The 22469-nt window shown below is 40.8% G+C and overlaps 1 protein-coding gene across 1 annotated transcript in view; it reads left to right on the forward strand.

Moving 5' to 3' along the window:
* The window catches only part of RPA1 (replication protein A1), a 46378-nt gene that overhangs the window by 4736 nt on the left and 19173 nt on the right, over positions 1–22469 (forward strand). The window contains exons 3-5 of the mRNA XM_061390644.1: positions 1190–1268; positions 1933–2041; positions 15663–15751. Of these exons, the coding sequence (XP_061246628.1) occupies positions 1190–1268; positions 1933–2041; positions 15663–15751 (277 nt within the window). The remainder of the gene's footprint in view (positions 1–1189; positions 1269–1932; positions 2042–15662; positions 15752–22469) is intronic.

Raw genomic sequence — 22469 nt, forward strand, 5'->3', positions numbered from 1 at the left:
TCATAAATCTTGCCTTTGTACCTGTCATTTTTTAGCCTTCTAGATAAAGTATTAGAATCTTATAACAAGAACACCTGCTACCTGTGAGCATCTGGAGATTAAAGGATTCCTATAAACCCTTCAAAGTCAGTAGAGCCCAGAGTGAAATAATCTCTACATAATATAGAATGTAGGCTTTCCTGGTGGCTCAGCAGCAAAGAACCTGTCTGCCCATGCAGGAGACTTGGGTTCGATCCCTTGGTTGGGAAGATCCCCTGGAGAAGGAAAGGGCAACCAGCTCCAGTATTCTTGCCTGGAAAACCGCAAGGAGAGAGGAACGTGGCGGACTAGTCTGGTTACAAAAGAGTCAGGCCTGACTTAGCGACTAAACAACAACAAAAACACACCATTACTTCTTCCTCCTTGGTGGTTCTGCCCTGGGGTTTGTCTTGCTCAGATCTGTCTCATATTTGGCTTCTGGAGCTGTCTACCCAAAAAAAATTCTTCATTAACCCTATCAGTCGTTTAAGGAGTTCTCAAATTTTGCTGAGGATTTTCAAAATCAATAGGAGCAGAAATCTGGACCACGATTGCAGATTCTGAGTCAGTAGGCCGGATGGTTTATCTCCCTGTTGCTCCCAAACTCATTGCCAGTCTTCTTAAGGCTGTTTTCGTATTTCATGTTCTTCGGAAAGCTGCCTCTGATTTTCTTCAAGCTGAAATAAATGTCTTGGCTCTGCTCGCATGTCATTATGGGCACACCTCTGCTATTCTCTGCCTCCATCTTCACCCCAATTGTAAGCCTCTTCAGGGGAAGGATTTCCCACCCCCCACCTCCCCACCCCCCGTTTTGTATTTTTGTCATGTTTCCTCAATAGTACCTTACCTATATTAGCTGCCTTGTTGTATGATGTTTTTTTTTTTTAATTAAATTTTCAATCAAATTTGAGTTAGGGGAGAGAGAATACAAGAGTATTGGTAACTTACTTTGTTTTTATCTGTGTTGTGTTTAATAATGTTAGTAGAGAGAGGTTGGTGGGAGAATCATCAAGTCCAATTTTCTTTTGCTTGGATTTAGGTGTCAAGAGAGTGGGCAAGCAGCTCTGTTTCTGTGGGACTAATGGCAAAGCCACTCTCCTGCTGCTTAGGTTTACTTATCCCTGGGGACTGGGCAGACAACATGGCTAATGAATCGTGTTTTCTCTCCTAGAACATCCGTCCCATTACTACAGGGAATAGTCCACCCCGTTATCGACTGCTTATGAGTGATGGATTGAATACTCTATCTTGTACGTATGATGTATAAATCTAGGAGTTTGTATTTTAATAATGAAAGCGCACCCAGCAACCTGATTGCAATCATTGGAACATTCCAGAAGTCTACATTTGCTTGGCTGTGTCTTCAGTCAGACAGAATTGCAGCTGCCAGAGAGCATTCTAACAATAGACTGGGTCTAGTGGAAAGCTGCCACTTGGCTTAATTAATTTTCTCTAAGTGGTGCTCTGTGCTTCCTTTGATTAATTTCCCTTAGGATGATATTGACATTTAGTGGGTATGATGGGTTAGCTGTCCTATACTTGTCTTTTTGGGGTTTTATTTCTGCATTGGAAACTTTACAGGGAGAAAGAGAATTTGCAGAATATATACTTACTATCTCTAGTCACAAGGTGAAGGACCTATAAGAGATTTTTTTTTTAGTCTTTGTCATGAAACCTGAATGATTGAAAAGATAATTTGAGGCACTTCAGGAAATACTTAATTTCATCAAAGCACCAGGTGTTAAATGCACAGCAAATTATTACTGTTTTTTTACCTTACAGAGTCTGAGTAGTTTTAATTTCAGGAATGTCTTTTAAGGCGTTGTTTTATCTTTTGCTGGTACAAGTATGATCAGCTTTTAGACTGTCATGACTGAAATGTCTTAGAGACTAAAGCAATCTCTGTGCTTTCAGCATTCATGTTGGCAACACAGCTGAACCCTCTTGTTGAGGAAGAGCGATTGTCTAGCAACTGTATTTGCCAGATTAACCGATTTATTGTGAACACGCTGAAAGATGGAAGGTATGTGGTTTTGTTTTTTTTTTAGTATTTATTTATTTGGCTTCATCAGGTCTTAGTTGCAGCACCCGGGGTCTTTCATTGGGGTGCTCAGACTCCTCAGTTGTCGTGAGCAGGCTTAGTTGCTCTGTGGCATGTGGGATCTTAGTTCCCTAAGTAGGGGTCGAACCTGTGTGTCCTGGACCACCAGGGAAGTCCCTGTGGTATGTTTTTTTCCTGTTGTATTGTGTTGTAAAATGGGGGCTAATTTTATTTAAAATAGAAGTTTACTGGATGCCAAAATTCAATTAGGAATCAAAGAGACAGTGGTGAGCTGTCAGCCAGGAGTTCAGAGCTATTGAGTTCTGAACTCAGGCAACTGAAAACGGGACACCGACAGGACAGACGTATGGAACCAAACTGGAAATCTCAGAGCAGGAAATCGAAGCCGAATGTAGAACTCACATTTCTAATCTCTTCAGCAGCACTGATCCTAGGATTCTCTCTTGAAGTATCTTTTAATGAAAAAAGGGTCACTTTTTAGGGCAAAAGAAGATGCATTTCATTCTGTAACACTGCCCCTTTTCTGCAGTCTTGAATCTTTCATAGTAAACAGTTTCTTCAGCCAACAGAGAGTACTGTAGAGTACCTACATGATGCTCCATGCTATAGACACAGCGGTGAACAGAACTGTTAGTCACACCTGAGTAACCATTGCTGAAATACTTTTTTTGGTGGCATGCAGAGTCATACTTGCCAAATCTAGGGCAGTTTAAAAATTAAAACTGTGAGTTTCCTGGCAGTCTAGTGCTTGATGCTCGGTACTTTCACTGCCATGGTTCCAGGTTCAGTTTCTGATTAGGGAACTAGGATCCTTCATACTGTACGGTGTGGCCAAAAAATTTAAAAAAATAAAAAAGCCAAAGTAAATAAAAATAGTAGCATTATAAGTTATTGAATAAAGTAGGAATTCGTACATCCTCACTGAATAAATGAATACATGAGGGGGAACAGAAAGCTTTTCTTACGATGGAATGCCATCTAAAAATGTAGATGGATTGACAGAATTAGAAAATCACCATTTGGCGACCGTCATACATGCAGGAAACATTTAATAGGTGCTGTGTAAGTTTCCTATGGCTGCTCTAGCAAAATACCACGTGTTTGATAGTTTAAAACAAAGAAATTATTTCTGGAATAATTTCTGGAAGCCATGAGTTGACATCAGTTTCACTGGGCAGAGATCATGGTGTTGGCTGGGCTAGACTCCTCCTAGGAGGTCTATGGGAGAATCCATTCTTTGCCTCTTCCAGCTTCTGGTGGTGAATAGCATTCCTTGGCTTGTGGCTGCATCATACCAGTCTCCCTCCACGGTCACGTTACCCCTTCTGTCTGTACCAAGTCTGCCTCTACCTCCTCCTTTTTTTTTTCTGACTGCACAGTGTGGTTTGTAGGATCTTAGTTGGCCAGTCAGGGATCGACTTTGTGCCCCCTACAGTGGAAGTGTGGAGTCCTGACTCTGGACCACCAGGGAACTCCATCTTCCCTCTTCTTAGAAGGATATATGTAGTTGCTTTTAGGGCCCATTGGATAATCTGGGATAAAATCGCCACTTCAGTCCTTAATTAAATCACACCTGCAGAGTCCCTTTTTGCCATAGAAGGTTGCAGGCGTTAGAATGTGGATGTATTTTTGTCGGGGGTGTTCATTCAGCTGACTGCAGATGCTGAAACAGGTAGTGAAAGTTTGATGAGGAACAAGTTATTTTTAGGGTTAAAGTATATCCCCCTGCCCCACACAGCATAATTATTAGTTGTAAAAGGAAAAGAAGCAATTTACAGCGGAGAAAACTGGCAGATGGCACCTTATTCCAGTTGTTGACATTAACTTTATCAATAATGGGGCAAAGAGAAGTCAGCATGTTACCTGATTGGATGCAATGAGAACATAGTGTCAGTTCAGTTCAGTTCAGACCTCAGTCATGTCCGACTCTTTGCGACCCCATGAACTGCTGCACGCCAGGCCTCCCTGTCCACCACCAGCTCCCGGAGTTCACTCAAACTCGTGTCCATTGAGTCAGTGATGCCATCCAACCGTCTCCTCTGTTGTCCCCTTCTCCTCCCACCTTCAGTCTTTCCCAGTATCAGAGTCTTTTCAAATGAGTCAGTTCTTCACATCAGGTGGCCAAAGGATTGGAGTTTCAGCTTCAGCATCAGTCCTTCCAATGAATATTCAGGACTGATCTCCCCTAGGATGGGCTGGTTGGATCTCCTTGCAGTCCAAGGGACTCTCAAGAGTCTTCTCCAACACCACAGTTGAAAAGTATCAATTCTTTGGTGCTCAGCTTTCTTTATAGTCCAACTCTCACATCCATACATGACTACTGGAAAAACCATAGCCTTGACTAGACGGACCTTTGTTGGCAAAGTAATGTCTCTGCTTTTGAATATGCTATCTAGGTTGGTCATAAATTTCCTTCCAAGGAGTAAGCGTCTTTTAATTTCATGGCTGCAGTCACCATCTGCAGTGATTTTGGAGCCCCCAAAATAAAGTCTGACACTGTTTCCACTGTTTGCCCATCTATTTGCTGTGAAGTGATGGGGCCGTTTGCCATGATCTTAGTTTTCTGAATGTTGAGCTTTAAGCCAACTTTTTCACTCTCCTCTTTCACTTTCATCAAGAGGCTCTTTACTTCTTCACTTTCTGCCATAAGGGTGGTGTCATCTGCATATCTGAGGTTATTGATATTTCTCCCAGCAATCTTGATTCCAGCTTGTGCTTCATCCAGCCTAGTGTTTCTCAGGACGTACTCTGCATATAAGTTAAATAAGCAGGGTGACAATATACTGCCTTGATGTACTCCTTTTCCTATTTGGAACCAGTCTGTTGTTCCATGTCCAGTGCTAACTGTTGCTTCTTCACCTGCATACAGATTTCTCAGGAGGCAGGTCAGGTGGTCTGGTATTCCCTTCTCTTTCAGAATTTTCCAGTTTGTGGTGATCCACACAGTCAAAGGCTTTGGCATAGTCAATAAAACAGAAATAGATGTTTTTCTGGAACTCTCTTGCTTTTTCGATGATCCAATGGATGTTGGCAATTTGATCTCTGGCTCTTCTGCCTTTTCTAAATCCAGCTTGAACATCTGGAAGTTCATGGTTCACATATTGCTGAAGCCTGGCTTGGAGAATTTTGAGCATTACTTTGCTAGTGTGTAAGATGAGTGCAGTTGTGCAATAGTTTGAGCATTCTTTGGCATTGCCTTTCTTTAGGATTGGAATGAAAACTGACCTTTTCCAGTCCTGTTATATTATTGCCAAAGATGCATAATCTGTATCCAGTCACGAGGAAGCCTAGGGTAAATTGATGGACATTTTATAAAATAACTGATTTTCAAATTTCAAACATTGAAGAAGTCTAAAGAGATAGGGTAGTTAAATATAACACGTGATCCTGGATCCTTACACTGTTAAGGGCATCATTAAGACAATTTATGAAACGTGAATGAATTCTGTGCATCAGGTAGAAGAATTCTTTGGTTTTCAAGTTCAATAACCAGGTCATGTCTCAATGTCAATTGTTCCTCTTTTTTTCTTTTCTGGTACATGATGTACGCTCTTTCAGTCCGCAATCAGTTCTTTCTGATGAAAAGTTTCTGTTGTTATTCCTTAATGACCTTTTCTATTTCATTTGAGCTCCAGTTTTCACTTATGTTGTGGATAACTTTGTTCTCCGTATATGTCTTCAGATTGCTCTAGTCTTTTTTTTCTAAGGCATGCCTTGGCTTAAGATTTTCTAACACATCACATAGTTTGGTCTTTGTTAGATATTGCTTCTGTTCTCTCTTGCCCCTTAACTTTTTTTTTAAAGATACACACACACACACACAATCTTAGTTATTTTTTTCAGCTGTGCTGGGTCTTCATTGCTGCGCGAGCTCTTCTCTAGTTGTGGAGAGCAGGGGCTACTCTCTGGTTGTGCTCAGGCTTCTCACTGCGTTGGCTTCTCTTGTTATGGAGCATGGGCTCTGGGGCACTCAGGCTTCAGTAGTTGGGGCACGTGGGCTCAGTAGTTGCTGCTCCTGGGCTTCAGAGCACAAGCTCAGTAGTTGTGGTACTGGGGCTTAGTTGCTCTGAACATGGAATCTTTGCCGATCAGGGATCAAACCCGTGTCTCCTGCAATGGCAGGCATATACTTTACCACCGAGCCACCAAGGAAGCCCTCCCTTAACTTTTCAAGCTCTCTTTTTTTCTCAATCTCTTGTTTCTTCTCATCTTTTGACTTTTACTGAATTCTTAGTCTTATTTTGCAAGCCACACTTGGAAAGCATTCCCTTTCTTGGCTTATGCTTTTCTCTGGATTGGATTCTTAATTGTCTCTGCCCCCTCTGTTCCGTTTATTTTTATGTACTGTTGTGTGTTACATTGCTGCTGTGTTATTTCTTTTTATCTTATGCCTGCCAATGCAGGAGAGATAAGAGACTCAGGTTCAGTCCCTATCGGGAAGATCCCCTGGAGGAGGGCATGGCAACCCACTTCAGTGTTCTTGCCTGGAGAATCCCCATGGACAGAGGAGCCTGGTGGACTACAGTCGACAGAGACGCAAAGAGCCAGACTCGACTGAAGCGGCTTAGCATGCACACACACACACGCTTAATGTGGACAGCTCTGTCCAGACTTCATTTGCTCTGACGTAGTCTAGGCTAGGTCCATCTCCTTGCCAACCTCTTCACTTGGGACCTGTTATCTGCCACCCCGGGCTGCTGTGGATTGCTTGAGTGGTGCCTTCTATCCACTTTCTCTCCTCTAGAACGTGGGATAGGGGAGGGTGGGGAGCATTGCTGTGATTGAGTACAAAAACTCGAGCTCCATTCTCTCCCGTCGCGGGTGATGCCGTGTGTTCCTTCCTACCACTGCTGAAAACTTGAGTGTGAATGTGCGACCAGGTTTATTCCTTATCTTATTGATGGTCACTGGTTTATTCCAACCAGGGCTTTAGCAGTCATCCTTATACATTTATCTTTACAAGCTCATGCTGTTACTTCATAAGAGTTGATTACAAGAATTAGAATTGTGGGGATCAGGAGACATCTGTTGTAGAAATTAAACCAATTAACATACTCTTGATCCTTGTATAAGAGGACCTGTTTTTGAATAGGCAACACACACGGGTTAGATTCCTGGTTCCCCATGGCGGGGGACTGGAGAGTTACTGCCATGGAGCACAGGGTTTCTTTTTAAGGTGGTAAAATGATCAGAAGTTAGGTCATGGTGATGCTTGCCCAACTCTGTAAATATATGAAAGACTGCTGAATTATATTTTTTTAAAAATTTATTTATTTTTGATTGAAGTATAATTGCTTTCTGGAGAAGGGAATGGCCTTCTCCAGATCCCTGTATGGGAGACAGGGATCAAGACCATCCCCAAGAAAAAGGAATGCAAAAAGCAGAATGGCTGTCTGGGGAGGCCTTACAAATATCTGTGAAAAGAAGAGAAGTGAAAAGCAAAGGAGAAAAGGAATGATACACGGATTTGAATGCAGAGTTCCAAAGAATAGCAAGGAGAGATAAGAAAACCTTTCTCTGTGATCAGTGCAAAGAAATAGAGGAAAACAATAGAATGGGAAAGATTAGAGATCTCTTCCAGAAAATTAGAGATACCAAGGAAACATTTCATGCAAAGATGGGCTCAATAAAGGACAGAAATGGTATGGACCTAACAGAAGCAGAAGACATTAAGAAGAGGTGGCAAGAATACACAGAAGAATTATACAAAAAAAATCTTCACAACCCAGATAATCACGACGGTGTGATCACTCACCTAGAGCCAGACATCCTGGAATGTGAAGTCAAGTGGGCCTTAGGAAGCATGATTACAAACAAAGCTAGTGGAGGTGATGGAATTCTAGTTGAGCTCTTTCAAATTCTAAACAATGATGCTGTGAAAATGCCGCACTCAATATGCCAGCAAATTTGGAAAACTCAGCAGTGGCCACAGGACTGGAAAAGGTCAGTTTTCTTTCCAATCCCTAAGAAAGGCAATGGCAAAGAATGCTCAAACCACTGCACAATTGCATTCATCTCACATGCTAGCAAAGTAATGCTCAAAATTCTCCAAGCCAGGCTTCAACAATACATGAACCATGAACTTCCAGATGTTCAAGCTGGTTTTAGAAAAGGCAGAGGAACCAGAGATCAAATTGCCAACATCCACTGGATCATCAAAAAAGCAAGAGAGTTCCAGAAAAACAGCTATTTCTGTTTTATTGACTATGCCAAAGCCTTTGACTGTGTGGATCACCACAAACTGAAAAATTCTGAAAGAGAAGGGAATACCAGACCACCTGACCTGCCTCCTGAGAAATCTGTATGCAGGTGAAGAAGCAACAGTTAGCACTGGACATGGAACAACAGACTGGTTCCAAATAGGAAAAGGAGTACATCAAGGCAGTATATTGTCACCCTGCTTATTTAACTTATATGCAGAGTACGTCCTGAGAAACACTAGGCTGGATGAAGCACAAGCTGGAATCAAGATTGCTGGGAGAAATATCAATAACCTCAGATATGCAGATGACACCACCCTTATGGCAGAAAGTGAAGAAGTAAAGAGCCTCTTGATGAAAATGAAAGAGGAGAGTGAAAAAGTTGGCTTAAAGCTCAACATTCAGAAAACGAAGATCATGGCATCTGACCCTATCACTTCATGGCAAATAGATGGGGAAGCACTGACAGACTTTATTTTGGGGGGCTCCAAAATCACTGCAGATGGTGACTGCAGCCATGAAATTAAAAGACGCTTACTCAATAATAGCAAGAAGAGATAAGAAAGCCTTCTTCAGCGATCAATGCCAAGAAATAGAGGAAAACAACAGAATGGGAAAGACTAGGGATCTCTTCAAGAAAATCAGAGATACCAAAGGAACATTTCATGCAAAGATGGGCTCAATAAAGGACAGAAATGGTATGGACCTAACAGAAGCAGAAGATATTAAGAGATGGCAAGAATACACAGAAGAACTGTACAAAAAAGATCTTCACGACCCAGATAATCACAATGGTGTGATCACTGACCTAGAGCCAGACATCCTGGAATGTGAAGTCAAGTGGGCCTTAGAAAGCATCACAATGAACAAAGCTAGTGGAGGTGATGGAATTCCAGTTGAGCTATTTCAAATCCTGAAAGATGATGCTGTGAAAGTGCTGCACTCAATATGCCAGCAAATTTGGAAAACTCAGCAGTGGCCACAGGACTGGAAAAGGTCAGTTTTCATTCCAATCCCAAAGAAAGGCAATGCCAAAGAATGCTCAAACTACCACACAATTGCACTCATCTCACACGCTAGTAAAGTCATGCTCAAAATTCTCCAAGCCAGGCTTCAGCAATATGTGAACCGTGAACTTCCTGATGTTCAAGCTGGTTTTAGAAAAGGCAGAGGAACCAGAGATCAAATTGTCAACATCCGGTGGATCATTGAAAAAGCAAGAGAGTTCCAGAAAAGCATCAATTTCTGCTTTATTGACTATGCCAAAGCCTTTGACTGTGTGGATCACCATAAACTGTGGAAAACTCTGAAAGAGATGGGAATACCAGACCACCTGATCTGCCTCTTGAGAATGTGTATGCAGGTCAGGAAGCAACAGTTAGAACTGGACATGGAACAACAGACTGGTTCCAAATAGGAAAGGGAGTTCGTCAAGGCTGTATATTGTCACCCTGCTTATTTAACTTATATGCAGAGTACATCATGAGAAACACTGGACTGGAAGAAACACAAGCTGGAATCAGGATTGCTGGGAGAAATATCAATAACCTCAGATATGCAGATGACACCACCCTTATGGTAGAAAGTGAAGAGGAACTAAAAAGCCTCTTGATGAAAGTGAAAGAGGAGAGTGAAAAAGTTGGCTTAAAGCTCAACATTCAGAAAGCGAAGATCATGGTATCCGGTCCCATCACTTCATGGGAAATAGATGGGGAAACAGTGGAAACTGTGTCAGACTTTATTTTGGGGGGCTCCAAAATCACTGCAGATGGTGACTGCAGCCATGAAATTAAAAGACGCTTACTCCTTGGAAGGAAAGTTATGACCAACCTAGATAGCATATTCAAAAGCAGAGACATTACTTTGCCAACAAAGGTCCATCTAGTCAAGGCTATGGTTTTTCCTGTGGTCATGTATGGATGTGAGAGTTGGACTGTGAAGAAGGCTGAGCGCCGAAGAATGGATGCTTTTGAACTGTGGTGTTGGAGAAGACTCTTGAGAGTCCCTTGGACTTCAAGGAGATCCAACCAGTCCATTCTAAAGGAGATCAGCCCTGGGATTTCTTTGGAAGGAATGATGCTAAAGCTGAAACTCCAGTACTTTGGCCACCTCATGTGAAGAGTTGACTCATTGGAAAAGACTCTGATGCTGGGAGGGATTGGGGGCAAGAGGAGAAGGGGACGACAGAGGATGAGATGGCTGGGTGGCATCACTGACTCGATGGACATGAGTCTGAGTGAACTCCGGGAGTTGGTGATGGACAGGGAGGCCTGGCGTGCTGCGATTCATGGGGTCACAAAGAGTCGGACACAACTGAACGACTGATCTGATCTGATCTACTCCTTGGAAGCAAAGTTATGACCAACCTAGACAGCATATTAGAAAGCAGAGACATTACTTTGCCAACAAAGGTCCATCTACTCAAGGCTATGGTTTTTACAGTAGACATGTATGGATGTGAGAGTTGAACTATAAGAAAGCTGAGCGCTGAAAAATTGATACTTTTGAACTGTGGTATTGGAGAAGATTCTTGAGAGTCCCTTGGACTGCAAGGAGATTCAACCAGTCCATCCTAATCAGTCCTGAATGTTCATTGGAAGGACTGATGCTGAAGCTGAAACTCCAGTACTTTGGCCACCTGATGCGAAGCGCTGACTCGTTTGAAAAGACCCTGATGATGGGAAAAATTGAAGGTGGGAGGAGAAGGGGATGACAGAGGATGAGATGTTTGGATAGCATCACCAACTCAGTGGACATGAGTTTGGGTAAACTCTGGGAGTTGGTGATGGACAGGGAGGCCTGGCGTGCTGCAATTCATGGGGTCGCAAAGAGTCGGACAGGACTGAGTGACTGAACTGAATTGTGTTGGTTTCTGCCATATATCAACACGAATCAGCCATAGGTATACATGTGTCCCCTCCCTCCTGACCCTCCCTCCCACCTCCCACCCCTGAATTATACTTTTAAAGGGTGAATTTTATGGTATATGAGTTATATTTCAACAAACCTGTTTTTAGGGCAAAAAAATAACCATTTCCCCTTAACCTTGTTGGCATATTATACTAGGTATTACGGATTTTTAAAAAATAATTGCTAATCATTTTAATTTAAAATATAATAAATTCTCCTGTTTGTGAGGTCAAGTATCTTTTCATATATTTATTGATATTTGTAGTTCTTCTCTGAATAGCATTTGATTATATACTTTGTCTTTTATGTGTGTGCTGAGGGTAGGGTAGGGGGAAGCTTTTTATGAATGAGGGATATCAACTAATTGTTTTATCTCACTTTATCATAGTCTGTTTATGCTGTCTTATGATAAGGAGTTGATAAGTTTTTTAAAATATAGTTAGTTTTATCCATTTTTTTCTTTATGGCTTCTGAATTTTGCTTAGGAAGCTTCCTGACTGGGTTATAAAAACATTTCTTTGCTTCAGACACTTCCGGTGAATTTTTTTAAGTAGACGTCAGTTCATCTAAGATTTTAGTTTGTTTCTGCTTTTTAGTTTTAAAGGCACTTGGCTTATTTTAAGTTATTTAAGGTTTGGGTTTTTGTTATTATTGAAGTATAGTTGATTTGTAGTATTAGTTTCAGGTGTACAACATAGTGATTTAATATGAGGTTTACTTTTATATGGGATATAAAGAAAGAATTTAGCTTAGTTTTTCCCAAATGGATGGTGCATATCATGGGAGGTCTACAGGAAGGAGTTTATTCTGAGTATGATGGGAAGCTATGGACTTTTGAGCGGCAGTGTGTGTGATCTGATAGTCCATTCTAAAGGAGATCAGTCCTGGGTGTTCTTTGGAAGGAATGATGCTAAAGATGAAACTCAGGCCACCTCATGCAAAGAGTTGAGTCATTGGAAAAGACCCTGATGCTGGGAGGGATTGGGGGCAGGAGGAGAAGGGGACGACAGAGGATGAGATGGTTGGATGGCATCACCGACTCGATGGACATGAGTTTGGGTGGACTGCGGGAGTTGGTGATGGACAGGGAGGCCTGGTGTGCTACGATTCAAGGGGTCGCAACGAGTCGGACACAACTGAGCAACTGAACTGAACTGATTTAAATATTTTAAAGTATCCAAGAGATGATTTTGATAGCTATGTGGAGAATTGGTGGTTGGTGACAAAAGTAGATAGAGGCTGCTGCTGCTGCTAAGTCGCTTCAGTCGTGTCCGACTCCGTGCGACCCCATAGACGGCAGCCCACTAGGCTCCTCTGTCCCTGGGAGTCTCCAGGCAAGAAGACTGGAGTGGGTTGCCATTTCCTTCTCCAATGCATGAAAGTGAAAAGTGAAAGTGAAGTCGCTCAGTCGTGTCTGACTCTTAGCGACCCCATGGACTGCAGCCTACCAGGCTCCTCCGTCCATGGGATTTTCCAGGCAAGAGTACTGGAGTGGGGTGCCATTGCCTTTTCCGAGATAGAGGCTAGTATTCCATTTATCTTGCTCTGTTCTGTTGATCATCTTTTCCATCTATCTGTTTGTCTAGTCCTGTGTTTGTGCCAGAGTTGGTCTTTCTCTTTCTTTTTCTCTACCTTTTTTGTGACATCTTCTTGACATATAATTCATATACCACACAATTCATCTATTTAAAGTGTAAAATAGTTTTTGTTATACTCAGAGATGTCCAGCCATCACCACAATTAATTTTAGAATATTTTGTTACCCACCAAATAAACCCTGCACCCTTTAGCTATCACCCCCAAACACCCCATCCTCCCAACCCTAGACAACCGTGCATCTACTTTCTTTCTCTATAGGATTTGCTTATTTTGAACATTTCATAGAAATGAGACCTTGTAATATGTGGTCCCTTGTGGCTGAGAAGTCCCTAGTATATATTTTTAAAAGGTAGTAGTTCTTTTTTAAAAACTCTTATTTTAGTGCCTAAATATTCTGTCACTGTTCAGTATGCAAGTATTCGTGTGTGTGTGTGAATAATTTATCTGTATCAGGATCCAAAGGGAAGCGCACACTGCAGTCGGTTGGTAGTTCTTTTAAGTCTCTATGAGTATAGGTTCCTCCTCCATCTCTTTTTCTTCCCTGAGTGTTGATTTGTTGAAGAAACCAGGTCATTTGTCCTTTATCCTCATGCTGTTTCCCACAGTCTCAGTTTTGCTGATTATATCTGTATAAAGTTGTAATGTGTCCTTGTCATCTGTGTTTTCTCCAAGTTGGTATTGTGTGTATTCTTTTCATGTGCTGCTGGATTTATCTTACTAATATTTTATTTAGGATGTATGTATATTACAGAATAAAGTTAGTAGTTTGTTTTTTTTTAGGTTTTGGTATTGGGATAATACCAAATGATTAACAAGACTTCTGTTTTTTTCTGTGTTCTGGAGTAATTTGGATAATTTTGGAAGGTGTTAAATATCCACCACTAAATACCTATCAGAGTTTTTAAATAGTGAATCTGTATGTGATATTCAGGAACAGATAGTTTCAAGCTTATTTTATTGAAATAATATAGCCTTGATATGAAAACCTGCTAAAGGTTGCACGAACTGATGAGTTATATGTGAAAATGTAAAATACAGCAGACCATTTAAAGAATACATCACAATAAGTTTGGGCTTGCTGTTGTTTAACTACTACTCCAGACTGACTACCTTTTTTTTTTTTGCTGTGCTGTACAGCATGTGGGATCTTAGTTCTATGACCAGGAATTGAACCTGTGCTCCCTGCAGTGGACGAATGGAGTCCTAACCACTAGCCTGTCAGGGACATTCCCCGTCTGATCTTTTTAATGTCCATCGAGACTGTGCTAATTCTGGCCCCGTCAGTTCTTCTGTTTTTCTCCCTGCCTCCAGTTGTGTTCCCCTCAAAGTCTTTCATACTGCAGTTCTTTTTAAAATACGAACATAGGAGAAGGCACTGGCGACCCACTCCAGTATTCTTGCCTGGAGAATCCCACGAGACAGGAGCCTGGCGGGCTACAGTCCATGGGGTTGCAAGAGTTGGACACAACTTAGCAACTAAACTGCCAACCACCACCACTACCACAACTAGAGAAAAGCCCGAGCAGCAATGAAGACTCAGCACAGCCACAAAATAAATAAATACAATTAAATTTAAAAAGATTTAAAAATACGAACATGATCATGGCATTCCTGTTCAGGCACATATTGAGAACCACTGTGGACCAGTTGCTGAGGTGAACCCTGGAGGATGCCTGCCATGACTGAAAGGGCAGCTTAGTAGGAGTACAACATAGTCAATAATGAATATACAAGTAAAATATATATGTGAGTAAATAATCAATAATGAACATGCAGTTAACCCAGATATTAATCATTGTCAACCTGTATTAATTAAACCTGAGAGATGTGATCTGAAGGAAGGAAATGATGGCTGTAGAAAAGAGTACAGCCGAAGACTGATCTAAAGCAAAGATTAAAGAGGCCTCTCTTAAAGACCTGATGTTTGAAATGAAAATTAGATGAAGCAGAATGAGAGACCCTCACAATCAGAAAGAGGCACGTACAGAGCCCTGTGGCAGGAGAGAGCATGATACACACCAGGACCTAGAAGGAGACAGATGGTGGAGGGCAAGGTGCCAGGAAAGCAAGATCAGCTGGAGAGAGAGGCGCGAAGCCAGAGCTGGCCGAGCCTCATCGGCTATGTGGAAAGGTTTCTAACTTGTGGTCGTTGGTCCTTGAGAAGTTACCGAGAGGTTTTAATCAGAATGAAAGATGGACAAAGAACTGAAAGTTCTTAATTAATTGTAATCACATGAAAAATATCTCTGGGGACTTCCCTGGTGGTCCAGTGGTTAAGGCTTCGCCTTCCAGTGGAGGGTACAGGTTCAGTCCCTGGTTGGGGAATCGAGATCCCACGTGGCTTGTGGCCGAGGAACCAAAACAAAAAACATGTGACATTGTAACGAATTCAACAAAGACTTTAAAGTACTAAAAAACACCTTAAAAAAGAGTAAAAAAAAAATCTATAGTCATATTGGTTTTCACAGGGAAAGGGCAATTGTTCAGATAAGTATATGTTTCTAAAAACAGATCATCTCTTGTTGTGCCACATATTGTCGGATTTAGTAATCTAAATTCTTATCATGTCATTTGCTCCTTGAGATACGGTATGTAGTAAGGACTCTGCATTTTAATTAAGGAACTAGATGGGAAACGAGAACCCTGCAATCATAAAAGGCCTTGATAATGATGCAGTGAAAGATTAAGGGAAATATTTATGTAAGAATTGATATCATATACTTCTCAAGTTATTCAGTAATGAAAAACAGTTGACAAAGGGAAATAGTTTTTATCACTGTGATTATTGGGGGAAAGCTTTTAAAGTAGCTTGTCATTTTAAGGGCTTCTGAATTTATTTTTTCTAACATGTTTCTATTCCTTTGCCTTTGTAGGAGAGTGGTTATTTTGATGGAGTTAGAAGTTTTGAAATCAGCTGAAGCAGTTGGATCAAAGATTGGCAACCCAGTGCCTTATAATGAAGGTAAAATGTTTTTTATAGGTTGTAGCACTCAGCTGAATACCTCTTAATAGATCTGGAATACTTCCTTTTGCTATAGTTTCATTTGTTCCTCTATGGGGGGGTCTTACTCTAGGAAAGAGTAACAGGTTACTCTTTCACATTTTTTTTTTAATACTGAAAAAATGATGGTAGGACTCTGTAAAGGAAAACCTCTCCTCTGTTTTTCTCTGCATGCAACAATCATACATATTTCTGGCTGTGACCAGATATGTGGGTTTTTTCCTCTCTAATAAGCCATTCTCCAGTTCTCTATGGACATCAGCTGGGTCTCCTACAATTCAGTTTAGTTCTGACACTGGGTATCTGGAGTTAGCATCAGATCTCCCAGGGTAAGGGCTCAGGCCCACCAGACTGCCTTATCCCCGCCCCCACCCCTCCCCCCACCGCTGCTCCCTTCAGTCGAAAGTCCTGCTTGTTACCTGTGCTTCTGACCAGCTGGCTGTAAATTGTAGATTCCTCCAATTCCCTCTTCTGATTCAATTAGATTAATTTTTAAGTTGTATTTGTTAATTTTTGGCACGGCTGGGTCTTCGTGCTGTGCGTGGGTTTTCTCTGACTGCAGCTAGCGGAGGCTACTCTCTGGTTGTGGTGCTTGGGCTTCTCTTTGCAGTGGCTTCTCTTGTCGTGGAACACAGGCTCTGGGGCTTGTGGGCTTCGGTAGTTGCAGCACACGGGCTTGATTGCTCCACAGCATGTGGGATCTTCCCTGATCAGGGATTGAACCCGTGTCTCCTGTATTGGCAGGCAGATTCTTTACCACTGAGCCACCAGGGAAGCCCTCAGTTATAATAATTTGCTACAGTGGCTTCCAGAACTCAGAGAAACAGTTTACTTACTTTGTTGTTGTTCAATCGCTCAGTTGTATCTGACTCTTTGTGACCCGTAACAGGCTTCCCTGTCCTTCACTATCTGGGAGTTTGCTCAAACTCATGTCCATTGAATCGGTGATGCCATCCAGTCATCTCATCCTTGGTCATCGCCTTCTCCTCCTGCCTTCAATCTTTCCCAGCTTCAGGTTCTTTTCCAGTGAGTTGGCTCTTTGCATCAAGTAGCCAAAGTTTTGGAGCTTCAGCATCAGTCCTTCCAATGAATATTGGAAGGGGTTGATTTCCTTTAGGATTGACTGGTTTGATCTCCTTGCTATCCAAGGGACTCTTAAGAATCCTCTCTAGCACCACAGTTCGAAAGCATCAATTCTTTGACCCTCAGCCTTCTTTATGGTCCGACTCACATCTGTGCATGACTACTGGAAAAACCATAGCTTTGACTATACAGACCTTTGTTGGCAAAATGATGTCTCTGCTTTTTAATAGCATCAGTATCAGTTCTTGGTCTCTTTTAATCAGTTAATTTTTTTTTTCCATATTATCAAGAATATTTTTCTGCTTTGTGTGCCTGATAATCTTGGAATGAATTCAGGCATTGTGATTCATACTCTGTTGGGTGCTGGAAACTTGTATTCTTGAATTTTTTTCAGGGATACAGTTAAATTATTTGGAAACAGTTTTATCTTTTGGGGTGTTGCTTTTAAAATCTGTTAGATGGGATCAGAGAGTGGCATTTATTCTGGGTCTGGTTTTTCATAGTACAGAGGCAAGACCCGTTAGCGTATCCTACTCGATGCCCCATGAATGTGAAGTTTTCCATTCTGCCTGTTAGGTACAGGTGCTATTTCTAGCTTGTTGTAAGCACCGGACACTGATCCCTGAGGTCTTCTCAGATGGTTCTTTCTTTCCCTGGCTTCCGATAGTTTCCACACACAGATCAGCCAACCAGTACTCTGCCGACTCCTCGAGGGGAACCTTCCATCGTCTCTGGAGGTCTTTCTTCATCCTGAGAACCCTCCATGTCTTGATTCCCCACATGCTCAATTCCATCTCCTTAACTCGGTTCTTCCATGCCCACTTCCTGTGTCACAGCCTGGAAACCCTCAGGGCTTCCAGTAATCTGGTGCAGTCACACTCACCTTGTTTGTTTCCTGTCTCAGAATTATTGTCCTTTGTTGCTTAATGTCCAGTATCCTGAGAATCATTTGTCTCATAAATACTTGCCTTCTTTTTGGTTATTTTTGGTGGGAGGGTCATCTTGGTCTCTGTTATTCTGTCATGTCCTGTACATAGTTTTAAAAGTCAAATAGTTTTGCGAGTGTGTTCTTTGAAGCAAAACCAAAAAAGCATTTCCCTCCCCAGCTGTTCTTTGTCCTCTGGCTCCTATCCAGGGGCAGTTTATTTCAAATCTTAGAGCTGTTTCTCTGCTTTGTGTTCACGTGTTTGTCCATTAAAACTTGTATACTTTTCAAAGTTGAAATATTAAGATAGACATATTTTTTTAAAATAAACATTTTTGTTTTAAATTTTGAGTAGATAATAGAGTTACATCTTTTAGAAGGCAAAACTCTAAAATTAAGTATTTAGAGAAATCTTAACTCCTGCCCCTGCCTCCTCTTGTCTTGTTCGTACTCACTGCTGCCCTCTGTAGGTAACCAAATTCAGTGGTTTCTTTTTGTCCTTCAAGGGTTTTCTTAATGAAAATACAACCAAAAAAAAGAAAATATAACCAAGTACGTAAATTACGTATTTTCACTCATAATCCACTTTGCTTACACCAAAGGTAGGATTAAAAAAAAACAACACTGAACAGCTAGACAAGTATGTACACTATGTTGTCTCTCTTTTTTTCAGTCCTGTTTTTGTTTTTTAATTTCAGCTTAGAGATATTTTCATATATATACTTAAAGATCTTCCTCCTTTTTATTTATTTATTAACAGTATAGCATATTGTGTTGTGTGGCTGTTGCATAGTTTAAGCAGCCTTTTATTGATGGGCAGTTGGGTGTTTCCATACTCTGGCTATTAAAACAGTGCTGCAGCAGCTAACTTTATACATATGCAGGTATATGGGCAGAGGGGCTTTGATTGTTAAAGGTGAGATTGTTGGATCCGTGGATAAATGCCTTTGTGGTAGGTAGATATGCTTGCGTTCCCTTCATAGGATAGCATTATTTTGCATTCCCACCAACAGTATGTGAAAATACATGTTTCTTCACAGCTATGCCAACAGAGTATGTTGTTAATCTTTTGATTTTTTTTTTTAATCAATCTGATAGATGAAAACTCAGATCTCAGTGTAGTGTTTAATTTGTATTGTGAGCAATATGAGCATCCTTTTAAATGTTTAAGGGCTCTTTATTCTCTGAACTGTTGTGTTGTCCATTTTTCTTTTGAGTTGTTTATCTTTTTCTTCTCAATTTTTAAGAGATCTTTAAAAAAAAATAGAATTAGTTCTTCGTCTCTGATACAAGTTACAGTGTCTTTCAGACTTTGCTTGTGGTGGTTTTTTTGCTGTGCAGCAGTTTTCTTTTGTTTTTATGAACTTGTATTTTGCAGTTTTTTAAGACTTTGGACTTTTGAGCTGTAGTTGGAAAGATCTTCCCCACGCCAGAGTTACAAAGGCAGTCACCTGTGTTTTATTCTAGTACTGCCGAGATTTTATTGTTTGTATTTGAATCATCCATGCTGCTTCTCTCTTACAGTTGTGATGTCTTTATTTGTGGTGTTTTGGGCTTCACTTTCGGATAATTTGCAATTTGTCTCTTTCCCCTAGCTTCACTAAAGATGCAGTCTGTATATGGGATGTTAGTTTATGGTACGAGCATTCATTCTTCTCGTCACTCTGTATGATTTTTAGGAGAAGGGAAGGCTTGGGACTTGGTCATCACCATGCTTCTTTCAGAAGTGGAGCCTTCTAGATTTTAATTTTTACCTATACCAAACGTATTAATTTGGTTATTTACATTGGAAAAGGGAAGCTGCAGCCTATTCAGGTAAAGTTTCAAGATGTTAAATAGGAACAGCACAGTTGTTTTGCAATAGTAAAGTGTTTTTAAAACGAGCATGTAGGTTGTCTTATTCCCAGCTTTTAGGAAGGCAAGCCAAGACAAAGCAATACTTAGCATTTCTATGAAATCTCTGGATGCTGTAGGCTTGAGGGAGAGGTGATTTGCCCAACTTACTACCTTTGGCCGGATTTCTTATGTTTTTTATGTTGTATTTAATTGACTGGCTGCTTTGAACATGTTGTCTTTCAGGGGCAGAGTATTTGAGGTAAAGATGGAGTTGAAAGGGGTGAAGGATAATCACCCCTTGGGGAGAGGACCTGGGAGTATGGGAAGCACTCCTTTGTCCAGTGCTCAGTCGCACTGGCTCGTCTTTCTTTAGGCTCTGTTAAAGTGCAGAGGAATGAGGCAGAGATTTTGCTGCTCAAGAGTATTTGCTATTGAATTTCATTGTAACTAGATCAATAACACATTGTTACTTGGGCCATCATGAAATAGCTTTGTTACAGTGACTACTACCTTATGGGTGTATTTCACAGAAATGGTTTCTAATTGTTTATTGGAAAGCAAAGAGACTATTATTAGTGAGTAGAGAACTAAAGTTAGAATTGTATCCTCCCAGCACCTAACCCAGACTTGTAACATGTCAGGTGACCAGTAAAATTAACTCATGAGACCCAGTCCAGAATTAGGCAGAGGAATTCCAAAAGGTGCACTGAAATCGTCTCATGGTACTAGTACCACATTAAGTAAAGAGTGAAGATGCTTAGAGAATTTTTAAAGCACGAGAAGTAAAATTCAAACACAGCTCATGTTTCATTCAATATTGGGTTGGATGATTTTACATATCCCGTATTTACCATTATGTATTTTTTTAAATCAGTATGTATATTAGTCTTATGTACCTGCACTGTTTCTAACCATAATATCTTACTTAAGACTTAAATTGCTTAATATGTTGCTTAGTTATTGGTGTCACTCATTACTGAAAGATACTAGTTGGAATTTTTTTCCAGCCTCACTCTGTTTATTTTCTATCAACAAGAAATTGTATTTATTGGATTGACTCTTCCTTATATTCTTTGTGGTTATTGTTAAGAAAGTAATTACTGGTAGAATCTGAGGTTTTTGTTAATCTGTATACTCTATTGTCTGTTGTCTGATTTTTCTCAGCTGTTATTTTACTATTAGTGGCTTTTTGTAACTACTGGATATTGTAGTTATTAGTTATGTTCTTTATAATTATATTTCTGCCTGCCAGAATTGGTTGTTTAGGGTTAAAAATTAACTGGATGGTAGTGAAGTTGATGAGATCTAGTCATACAGACCTGGGTTCAGGACAGGGTTCTGCCTCTTCCTAGCTGTGTGACTCTGGGCAAGTTACTTGACCACTTCAACCCACTTTTCTCATCTGTTAATTGGGTACAATAATACTGTTATATAGAGGGCTTAAGAGTAAGTGGAATAACGCACTTAACCTTGTACCTGGTGCATTAAGTAAGCATTCAAAAAATTGTAGCTATTATGAACTTGTCTATCACAGGGCCTAATTGGAGTCTTATTAAAATATACTAAAGTTCATTGACTCTAAGAATCCAATGGTTATAAAACTATGGTATTATATACTACTAAAAAGAAATTTTAACATTAATTTTAACCCATATGTTAAAATGTTTTAAAATACTGATCTTGCAACAGGTAAATAGATAAGTTACATTTTTAAAACATTGTGGTAAAATACACACAACATAAAATCTACATCTTAGTCATTTTTAAGTGTATCATTAATGACATTCAGTCCAGTCACATTTGTGCAGCCACCACTTCTATCCACCTCCAGAACTCTTCCATCATCCCAAACTGAAACACTGTACCCATTAAACAATCACTCCCCACTCCACCAGTCCCTGGTAACCACCATTCTACTACAGTAGGCATAAAAGTTAGTTACATTTTGATAGACATTAACATAAGAGATTGGCAAGATCCTGTGACCATGTCCTATTTAGCAAGATGCTTGGAGAAGCAGGCACGGTGGCGAGGAAGGGACTTGAGAGCGTTGATGTGTTTGAGGCTGTGGGAGCACTGGGGGGACTAGGCTGGAATACAGAAGGGCTGGTGTATCTTCATGGTTCCATCTTTAACTGTTTAAATTATTTGGTTCATTTGAATAAAATTTCCCGAAGCAGGTAAAAATGCAGATTAATTTTTTCCCAGTTATTTGGACTCAATACTGTCTGTGGAGCAATTCATCTTTTCCCTACTAATTTAAAGGAAAGTTCACTGTAGAATTTCAGAATGTTCCTTCGTAAGACACACTGTCAAAGGAGAACAGTTCTCCTGTGCAATCTCTTGTGACACTGGAAGTTTAGAGGTAATGGAAAAGCTGAAAAGCAGACACAAAAATTCATTGTCGATAATCTTGGCTCTTTTTTCTATGTAAATAAGGCCTCTCAATTCTCTCCATAGGAAGAACTAAAGAGTTCTGTTTAACCCTTTTAATTTGATGCTAAATTTGTTTTACTCTAACGGCGCAGTTAACTCTCATTTAGTGGTACCAGTTAGGAGTGATATGAGCAGAAGGAAGTAAAATCAGTGCGCAGTGTGCCCATTTGCATTAAGGCCTCGGAAACCCAGTGGGGAACAAACCCAGGGATGGAAGAAGCAGAGGCAAGGCGGCAGGCAGGGAGCTATTCCAGGGGTGCTCGCCGCGTGTCTGTTCTTACGGCTCTCTAGGAAATGTTTTGAGCTGCGCTTGTGTGCCGCAAGCACTCTTGGTGATCAGCCCAGATTAGGTTTAACTTCTGCTTTTAGTGCCACTCACAAAGGCCACATCAAATTCCA

This window comes from Bos javanicus, chromosome 19 (genome assembly GCF_032452875.1).
Source record: "Bos javanicus breed banteng chromosome 19, ARS-OSU_banteng_1.0, whole genome shotgun sequence".
In the NCBI taxonomy this organism is placed as follows: Eukaryota; Metazoa; Chordata; class Mammalia; order Artiodactyla; family Bovidae; genus Bos; species Bos javanicus.